Raw genomic sequence first — 10,491 nt, 5'->3', positions numbered from 1 at the left:
CCTTTTTGTTTGTTTTCCATACACTAACCCTATCTTTGGCTTTGACTTTATCTTTTATCCATCCATGCTTTGTCGGTCAAGTTTGTCTTTTAACTCTGATGAACTGTGGACTATATACATATGTCAGTGGTGGGGATTGGACTACTAAAAAGTATACATGTATGATTTCGGCATACAAAGTCTCAAAAACACCCAAAAAACAATAGAAAGTACTACCGAGATCCAAGTGAAAAGTAGATAAACTATAAATACATTTTCCCTGTTTTATAAACAAGTCTTCTGGTACTAAAGCTGCCAAAGGCGAATCAGAGACAATGTACTAGCACGCCCAAGGCTTGTATGTATACATACGCGTTCTCTTATGTACTAAGAGCCTACGTCTTGGGCAATTTGCGCCCGTCAATTTCGTCTTTGATGAAGCATTCACTAGTGTGCACTGAGACTGTTTCGCTCGCTCGGGCAAGAAAGCACGTAACATTTTATGCAAGATTTCATTGTTCCCTAAGGTTTAGTACAAATGGAGTTAACCGTTCGAAGTAACATGATATAGAGAACTAGATTTTCTTACCATTTCTTTACATGGTAATACAGTAGATCAACTGTTCATTATCAACACTGTTGCATACCAAATTTCAGAGAGGCTACAACATCGTTGCAGCGTACAAACATGAATGTTTAAAAACTATGATCTTTGAGTTTCAACCCAGGTTTAGACCAAGAGGGTCTAGTTTGAGATGGTTTCAGAGACACAAATCTTGTGCAGATTTCATTTGGGCAGTTTACAAACACCGGAAATATGAAATAATCATGCAAATATAGATTAAAAAATTTGTAAATGTTTTTCACATGAGGGCAATGTAGTAGGTTTTGTTCTCGACAATTTTCCATTTCGGGGCATGGGTCGATCACGCGCCACAAAACTGTTGCCGCCTCGTTTCAAGTGAAAATCCGACACTTCAAAAGTGGGAGCGCGGATAATTGAAATGAGTGGCGGGGTCAGATTCCGTAGGGGGGCCACGCCCCGCTTTTCTCAACTTTCATCAATTATGCTCGGTGATATGTTGATACTATGGATATCAAATACCCAAAAATCTAGCGTCCAGTCATACTTCTTTCAGGCAGTGAGCCTAGAAGAATCGTCACAGAAGCATAGGACAGGGTCACATTGTCGTACGATCGTCGGATCACGAACTGAGGGCCTTCTTGCGATGGCCGTGCGTATGTCGTACTGTGTCGCGTTTCTGTTGTTTCTGAAAATTCTACAGCAAAATCGGTATAAAGCATCGCTTTATTAATACGAGACAACTGTGGTAACTTTTAGCGCCTTTTGCGGCGACTTTGGCAGGGATTTTCAGACATCCGCGTTTTAGAACCAGCTGCTAAACCGTTTGGTGGTATCGGTATCGCTAAGGAGCGTGTCCCGCAAACAAACTGCAGATAAATCTGTACTTGGTAAACCAAGTGTTGAAGTTCTAGAGGCATCGGCTTCTCTCCTTTGTGATACCCAATCCGTGGAGAGTGTGGGCCGACTGGGGACGAGAGTCGCGCGCTACCGGAACCCGATCGACCAATGGCAGGCGGCGTAACGAACTGATGCGGTGACATACCTTCTGCGCACCACATGGACGAGTCTTGGGTTGGACACAGGAGAATCTTCAGTCTTGTTGACTTCTTCTCCTTGAAATAGGTCCAGGGGGTCTTTACAGGAGGTTACCAAGGAGGAAAACACCAGTTTTTTCCTCAAGTATTGGAGAGAGCATTTTTCCTTCCACCGTTCCAGTCGGTGTAACTTTACGGATCGTTCGGTCGACTACACACCCGCCAAGGACAGTGGACAAACACGTGCGGGTTTCTCATTTTAGGAGAGACAAAAACTGTTCCTAGAATTAATCGGCAACTGGATTGACCCAAAGTCCGAGAATTGTCCTATACAGCTGCTTTTCGTTCACAGAAACGTATTGTTTTAATCGTTTCGGCAAGGGTTTTCGATTTTGACTTTTCGTCCTTTTTTATTTGCACAGTGGTTTCCTTTGGGTCCAACTGTAGTGGAAATACAGGAAGACCCGGGCCAGACATCCTAATGTACCTGACAGCTGTGCGGGGAAACTAAAAGCTACGGGACCATCACGGTAGATTAACAAGCTTACCCTCGTCAGAGCGGTGTGTTCTCGTCGCTTACACTCGCGCGTGCCTGGACTGGGATCGGGCGCCTTGCCTCGTATGCGCAGAGGACCCTCACTGAAACTCAACCTGCGATGTAACTTTGTTTTGCCTCTCTTGTGAAGCGGTATTTCGAACGAAAATGGCAAGCGGGGACAGTGTGGACGCGGAGAGGATGAAGACTGACCACGTTAAAGACAGGGACCGTGGTAAGGTCGGGAGTTCGGCGGCGGCGAAGACGGAGACCCCCGCCGGAGGGAAGGCCCCGCACGCCCCGCGGAAGTTGCTGCGGACTCCCAAGTGTGCTCGGTGTCGGAACCACGGGGTTGTGTCGTGTTTGAAGGGACACAAGCGGTACTGTCGCTGGCGGGACTGCCAGTGTGCCAACTGTCTGCTGGTGGTGGAGAGGCAGAGGGTCATGGCGGCGCAGGTGGCTCTCAGGCGGCAGCAGGCCACGGACCTGGGCCGGGGCGGAGGGACGGCCGGTACGGGACAGACCAAGCCCTCCCCGGCCGACAGCTCTGCCACACCGCGGCGCCTCTACACCCGCACACTCACCCGAGCTACCAGTCTTACCAGGGACATCCTGGAACGAGGTGAGAAACACTTCTTTAAAAAATCTTTCTGAATATTTCGTTTCACGATCTGACGATTTTGTTTGGTTTTGTACTGTATTTGCCAAAAAAATTTGCAATGTTTTTGTTCTTTGGTGCACCTTTGAAAAATGCTATATACGTCCTGAAATTGTACCTGAATTTACCCGAAGACGGCCTAAAAATATGACATATGACCTATCTCAAAACATTCGGTTTGTAGAACTGATTTGTCTCAAAAATGTTTGGTTTATCAAACTTTACGAGAACTGGCTGTCACCACACCACACACAATTTACAACGTACTAGACCGTAGTTTAAAATTAGGTTATGTGTCGCTCCAAACTGATACACACACACTGACAGTTGTGCCTGATATGTGTTTACAACTAGTCGTGTGGACGTGCCTGTTCATAAATTTGCGACGCAGAAAATTCTCGCAGCTGACAAAGTAATGTTTGGTTTTCTACGAAAGCACTCAAGAAAGTCTCCAACAGTCTTGCCTTAGAGATAGGTTTATTGGGGTATAATTGTCTTTCATTTGTTTTCTGGAATGTATAAAAGAAGTTTATTTTAAAGAATTGAGCGTGTTGTATTTTTGAGTGGTTTGAGAGCACAGAAGAATAAATAAAACGTAAGCATACACTTCCTCATTTGTCATCGCACCAGCTCTATTGTCCCTGGGGCAGACATAGTTTTGAGTAGGATTACAACTTGGATGTTGCACAACATTGCACCCATGTTTTTGTTTGAATTCTGTCACACCAAAAGTGGCCGTTCTAAAACAGCGCTCCCCACCCCCTCACCTAAAACAACAGCTTGATTCTAACAACCCCTCTCAACTAGTGTCTGCGACCGCCGTGCGACAAAACATTTGACAGATCGCACGACGATTTTTATTAGATTAAGACGGGATTTTGTTACGTTTTGTATGGTTTGCTGTCAGTTAAATCATACTTTTGCAATTAAACCATATCCAACTATTATGAAATCCTGAGTACAATGTACAGTCTCGCTCTAAACTAGAAATGGTAGAATAGGGGCCTAATACCCCCTTTCCACTACGACAGCGCTCTCGCTGCGCTCTCTCTGCGACCTAAAATTTGACAGCTCGCTCAACGAAATTCTTTTTACGCTTTGTGTGTTTTGTTGTCTTTTCAGTCACAATTTTACATTTTGTATGATATACCCAGTATGAAATCGGAGGACACAAATCCAATTTTAAAGTCGCTGTAAGGTAGCGAAGCGAACGCAGTCCCGTAGAAAATGTGCCTTACCCGTTTCTTCCCAGTCGACTGCCTTGTTGTGGGTTTATCTTGATTGAAAGCCACTGGCGATTGATAAGCGGCAAATGGTCGTGCTTTCCGTGGGCAGGGTTTCCCGTGTGCGATATTGTATCCCCTTGTATCCAGCCTAAAGAAAATAACGGCGACTTCCCAAATGGTTTAGACACAAATAGTTCATTGTGCGATAGAAAAATAAACCTCAAATTTTTGATAGGTCACAGAACAAGATGTATTTTTACATAAGCTAAAAAAAAGAAAAGTAGTTCTTCGTCAGGGAGTTAGAAAAATTATGTTGACATTAAGTATGATCTGTTCGTCTTTTGTGTACGAGAATTTGTGTGTATAGAATGGCAGTCTACGTAAATTCATACTTTTAAACGTAGCAGGTACAAGTAAAATAGTTCAGTTGCTAGTTATAGAGTTTGCAATGGACTCCAACATTAACAACATCTAAAGTATTCTAAACTGTTTATTAGAATGATTTTTTTGTTCCAAATTATCGCTACATTTTGTAGCAAGAAAAAATCGAGATTTTGTCTGGTTTTTCTAAAGCAGAGGTTGATTCTGCAGATTGATGGTGCAAATTACCTTGATGTAAACAACTTTGCAACAAAATATCTCATTACGCTTGTCATTTGGTCGTCAACATAAACAGATTTGTAACATCGGTCAGCTACTGTTACCCACAGTCTAGGCTCTACAATTCAGGCAGTTGGAGAACTCATAGCCAGTATTTTGCTTGGGCATTTCTTTTGTAGATTTTGGGGACAATAGAGTATAGACTATAGTGAGCACCAAAGGCTGGAGACGAGCGTCGCAGGCGCGAGCTTTGTATGGGGGTCTGTGGGCATGGAACCCTAGAAAATTGTGTGAATTCAACAACCCTCTGAAATGTTATTTTTAGACGATTGTTTTTTTAGACGATTGCAAAGGAAAAACGAAAACAGTAGTAAGATAACAGCACTGTAAAGAGAGGATATATTGATCATCTTTATTCTTTTTGGGTACCTCCGAACGGAGGTCGTCCGAGCTTCCCTCCCCTTGCCTACAGGCTTGAAACTGTGGTTGGAACTAGCCTGGATTCCAGACTGGTTCTAGGGCCTACACAAGCAAACTCCTCAGATCTAGCCGTAGTCTATGGCCCCAAGGAAATTCGACAACATTCTCCAAGTTAGACCCTGATAAATACGATAGATATTAGACATTATTGAGTTCAGGGATCTGGTATCCAGGTTGGAAAGGAACTTTTTGAACTCGGATTTGGCCTGTTCATATCGACAGAATCTAACCAGATTTTACCAACTTTGCAACATTCTGTTGACGATTTGGGGACAAAACAATTGGAAAACATGTCACACATTCGATTTTCTTTATACATACTGGCGATTATTCTCAATATAGACGGAATTTTCTGTTTCTCTCTATTAGAAACTTCAAATTTGAAAGTCAGTCTTCAACAGTGTTGATGGTTTTGTAACTTATGAATTTTACAAGATGTTTCTAAGGATATATTCAATCGACAATACGAACGTTAACGTTATTCAAACAACTGGCTTTGGAAACGGTCAGACGTTTCAAGTAGCTAGCATCCACTACCTTTCGTACATGCCTGAGTTTCTTGGGTAACATTTCTATAATTTGTGTCTTATTACTTGGTGTCTAACCTTCATCGAAGTAAATATTCCATTCTTTTCGCACTTCCAGGACTCCGTGTGGGTAGAAATGACCCGGACCCCAGCAGTTATTTCCTGCTATCTCCAGAAGTGAGTGAGAGAATGAGGAAACGGCGAGCCTTCTGCGACAAGGAACTGGAAGCCGCCATGTTAGAGCGGGAACGGGAACAGGAGGCGCGGCGCGCTCAGCACCTCTTCGCCTCCAACGGGTTCTGCCTCCCCGTGGGGCTGACCGTACCGAGCGGGGTCACCCTACCGGGGGGAAGCTGCACCTCCCCGCGAGAGTTCCTTGTGCGCGCCTTCCCTCACGTCAACCCGAGTTTCCTCGAGCTCATCCTCCAAGGCTGTGGCGGGGACCTGGACCGGGCGTTGGAGAAAGTCGCGGCGGGGATAAGCCCTCTCTTCACCGGCCAACCTTTCAACGGCGTATCGGTGTACCCGAGTATTCCTCTACTACACGGTGGTGGCAATCACCTTGGACATTCCATCGCGGACGCGGCAAAGCTTCGCCCCGTTTACCAAAACTTGGCGCGAAACTTTTGCTCAGCTCCCAACCACTGGAAAAGGCTCAACGGACAGACAAACAACGGAAAAGCGTCTCGACTCGACCACAGAATGTTACGAGGACTGGAAGATTTAACCGCACAGAAGTCGGCTTTTTCTCCGCCAAATAAAAACGGAGGAAAGGCAGCGAAGACTCCCGACTTCGACACGATCAAGCAAGAACCGTCGTCGTATCCTGACCAAGACCACTCGCCGTCAAGTCCGGAAACGGTCGTGAAACGGCCGCGACTTGTTCGTAGACATTCGGACGACATTTCGTCCACGGAATCTCTCTCTCCTCGCGAAGTCCCCGAGACCAACTTCGACAATATTCGGAACGGTGCGACCCACCACCGAACACCCGGACTGGCATTTCGGTTCGATATTGTCGAAAAAGAACGACCCTCTGACGAAGATGACCCGACGATGGCCGAAGGACTGGACGAAGCACAAGTCGTATCGAATTCGGACCAAAACACGAGTAAAAACTCTGCAGAACAGTACTCATACCTGTCACCGGACCATAACAGTAACTCTAAGGGGACTTCAATGAGTGTCACCGCCGAAAAAACGGCGGCAAGACCGTCGCCATTCCAACAACAACACCGCGAGGACGAGAGGTCGCAGCGGTCCCGGTCGGACTCAGAAGCAAGTAGGTCCTTACCTCGCCCGTTGCTACCTTTCTCGGTCGAAGCCATCATGGCGAGAGATCTCTAAAACGTGCCTTTTATAAGGCTATAACGCGTTAGCGCCTATCTGGCACAAAGTGTGCACTTTAAGTACAGAAAAAAAAAACAGTGGAACAATCAATGAATGACAATTCCTGAAGATCTTTACTGTCATAATGTTTTACCTCTAAGATGTTAATGCTTTTGTTGTCCTTTGACTGTTCTTAATTCTCGTTTTTCATGTATCCAACTGAAGCACATAAGCAAAACTGTTTGACCTGAAGAAATTTTCAGTCCTTTCAGATATGTGTAAGTGGACTTGAGAGGATTTTATGTTCGTACATTTCTTCTGTTCTCTGCGGTATACAATATTTCAGTTCTTTGTTGTATTGTACACGGACTATCAATATCCTGATGATGATGATGATCAATATTCTGGTAATAGTTTTGCGATGACGCTATTATACTTAATTACTTAACTCAGAGAAGTTATTGATATACAACAACAACCGTCGGTTCTTTCATACACCGACTTGCAATACTGTGCTTTAACCGTTGGGGGCGCTCGTGAACAATCTTTGAAATTGCTCTGTTTCAGTTCAGTACAACTGCGCTGTATGTACGCTAAACTTATGGCTTTGCTAAACTGTGTTTATGTCCAGCAACTGGATATAGCTTTCATGTGGCATGGATGTGATTTTGTTCAATATCATAAAAGAATTTTAATGTTACAATTTCTGACAACGTTCATTTTTGAACATGACATTCAATGTCTATATAAATACAAGTTGAATATTTCAATCAGACTTTGTTGGGCTTTATTTGTCTTTTTAGCAACTGCAATTATTGTAGTCAATAATCATAACATGACTACGCTGAATTCTATGGTTCGATCTAGAGAGCATCATGAAATGGTGTATATATAGAGGTAAGTGTCGAAGTATTTTCAGAAATACAAATGTAGCTTTGGATAACACCATTATTTCCTTGTCTGTAGTAAGTTATGTATATATAGATATATACAAACCGTTTCGAGGAAACATGGAATTAAAATTACCTAGAGAGACAGACATTCTGTTCTCTTGTAGCTCAGTTTATCTTGTGTGAAACAAACACCAATTTAATGCTACCACATTTTTTTGAAAAGGGTACATAAAAACGTTTCATACTGGGCATAAGAATAGTACAAGCTTCAATAAACAATATGTCATTGCATACATATTTTGTTTCATTGAAATTTCACTCCTAAAACTGCAAATTAACCTAATTTTCAGGGTAACATTTGCTTCTCCAACTGCACGAAATACGTGACTTTTGCCGTGGTTGTGTGTTCCACAATATCCACATACAGATCCCTGAACATGGTATTCGATATATGGTATACGGGCATACCAAAGATACACACGTGTATGAAGATATATGTCGCCTGCTTCGTGACCTCCATATTTTCATAAGATTGATAGACGTCACTTAAAAATACTGGGTCGACTGCATAGATGAATGTAAATGTTGAATCGATGGATCAGTGGACGAATGTTTAAGAAAGTTCTTGGTCTGATTAGCTGAAGAAAGTTTAGTTGACCCAGCAACAAGTAGCTGTGCAGTTTACAACAAGCAAAGTAATAGAGTCATGTACCAAAATACCACACACCGACACAGTTGAGTTTCACGATCAGTATTAAATATTATTATCGTGTGACGTTGGCCAAGGCCAAGGGATCCTGCTAAAATGTCCTAACATACCACGTAGATGCCACACGATGTTCCTAACTTCACTCACTCGACAGTGTATACATGTAGGTCGGACCACTGCGGGGTTCGTTTTGTCATTTTCGCCGATTTTTTAAATAATTTAGATATTGCGTAATAAGTAAAGTATGACTTAGAAGACAACAAAGTACACAAAACGTATGAAAATTCTCTAAAATTTGTTGAGTATCTTTCGAACCCCGCAATGCGGCACCGTTGCCCCAAGTGCAGACAGATACCACCAGCAAGGTTGCAGTAAAATCGCCGTCCAGTGGAATACGAGCCTAAGAAATCGTGATTGAAAATCCACAAGTTCTTACTAGGCCCAGTCTTTTATTCCGAACTTGGCCATTACTATTCACCCAGGCAGGAGTCTGGTAGAGACTACTTCTAAAAGTGCAGCTCCAACTTGGATACTCTTCCCGGATTATAGAAACAACTTGTGCAATGTTTATTGACTTTATTTACCTTTGTGTAATGACCTCCTTTATCTCACTAGAACCGTCCGTCTAGTTGAAGGCAGGTCTTTGTCTGAGAGGGGAGCTCGGGGAAAATTCAATTACCTACAGACGATCGGTAAACCAGATAACAACCGCAACGATCAGCAAACAGATAATCATAACTTCGTGCAACTTCGGAAACATTCGTTTTCGTTCGATATATTCCACTCCACATCATTGGTATAGAAGTGAAATATATTATTTTCCATAACATTTCTTCTTTTTTCTACTTCATCTGTCAAATCTTCTAAGCGATTCATAAATGTAATTTTTAGCCAAATGACCTGAACTGTTTTGGTAATATATGCCGTTAAAATGATCAAGCTTTTTTTCACTTTAGGAATATCTATATTTCACTCAATACTGTAGGCATAGGAGTGAAATATATTATTTTTAAAAACTTTTCTTCTTTTTCTTCTTCACCTGTCAACTCTTCAAAGTAATTCTTAAATGTCATTTTAATGCCAAATGACCAGATTTTTTTGTTATATATGCCGTTAAAATGAAATTATTAAAGATTTTTTGCTATTTTTGGTGTAACTGCATCACAAAAACTTTTTCGTCTGGAAAGTTGCTTGGGAGTCAGACGATATTGTGGGAATCAGCTGTTCTGTGTGGGTTGGTGGATTGTTTTGCAGCGGTCTGGTTCTAATTTGTGCCTGGAATCCGTTACAAATGTCTCAAGATAAAGAACTGAAGATGAAGTGCCGATGGTTTTAGTGGTAACGACACGATAAGATGCGATCAAAACACAATCTTGTACTTGTTCTTGTACAAGTTGTAGATAGGAACTGATGACCCACAACATTGTCGTTCAAATACGAACACCTTAGTCTGTGTACCACAAACTCTGCTATAAGCGAGATTTATTCAGGCTACGAACACATCATTGGCAATACGTTGACCATATCGCCGCCTATGATATGCATATGTTCTAAAATATCACGTTGTTCTCAATGTGGTTACTAATACATATTATGATATATCTATTACAGTGTCAAATGTGTAGAAAGGTGTTGGAAGTAATAGTCGCAGAGGGCACATACCAGAAACGGTAGCTTGCCATTGCTTAACATACGTATACGTTCAAAGGTATCATATTTGTCCTAAATATATCACATCAACGCTATAGCTACTAGAATATCTTATGATATGTTTATTACAGTGTCAAGTGAGTTAAAAAGTGTTTGAGGTTTGAGTGATAGTTGCGTAGGGCACATACCAAAAACGGTAGCTTGTCGTTACTTACACGTACACGCCAGATATCAGGTGATTTGTCCTCAATATATCATATCAGCAACACACATGTGGTTACTAGA

General features: G+C 42.5%; 1 protein-coding gene across 1 annotated transcript; it reads left to right on the top strand.

Annotated features, from left to right (window-relative positions):
• Nucleotides 1-1,391: 1,391 nt before the first annotated feature.
• Nucleotides 1,392-7,724, top strand: LOC118432368. Its single transcript, XM_035843905.1, has 2 exons — nucleotides 1,392-2,756; nucleotides 5,744-7,724. The coding sequence occupies exons 1-2, from the start codon at nucleotides 2,303-2,305 to the stop codon at nucleotides 6,970-6,972; spliced, it is 1,683 nt and encodes a 560-aa protein (XP_035699798.1). The 5' UTR covers nucleotides 1,392-2,302; the 3' UTR covers nucleotides 6,973-7,724.
• The last annotated feature ends 2,767 nt before the right edge of the window (nucleotides 7,725-10,491 follow it).

This window comes from Branchiostoma floridae, chromosome 15 (genome assembly GCF_000003815.2).
Source record: "Branchiostoma floridae strain S238N-H82 chromosome 15, Bfl_VNyyK, whole genome shotgun sequence".
Taxonomy (NCBI): domain Eukaryota; kingdom Metazoa; phylum Chordata; class Leptocardii; order Amphioxiformes; family Branchiostomatidae; genus Branchiostoma; species Branchiostoma floridae.
This window is presented reverse-complemented; position numbering and strand designations above follow the sequence as displayed.

What these genes read in the sequence shown, in the direction of transcription:
- LOC118432368 (XM_035843905.1), top strand. Translation starts at nt 2,303, where the DNA reads ATGGCAAGCGGGGACAGTGTGGACGCGGAGAGGATGAAGACTGACCAC. An exon ending in CAGGGACATCCTGGAACGAG is followed by an intron (nt 2,757 to 5,743) that starts GTGAGAAACACT and finishes TCGCACTTCCAG; the next exon opens with GACTCCGTGTGGGTAGAAAT.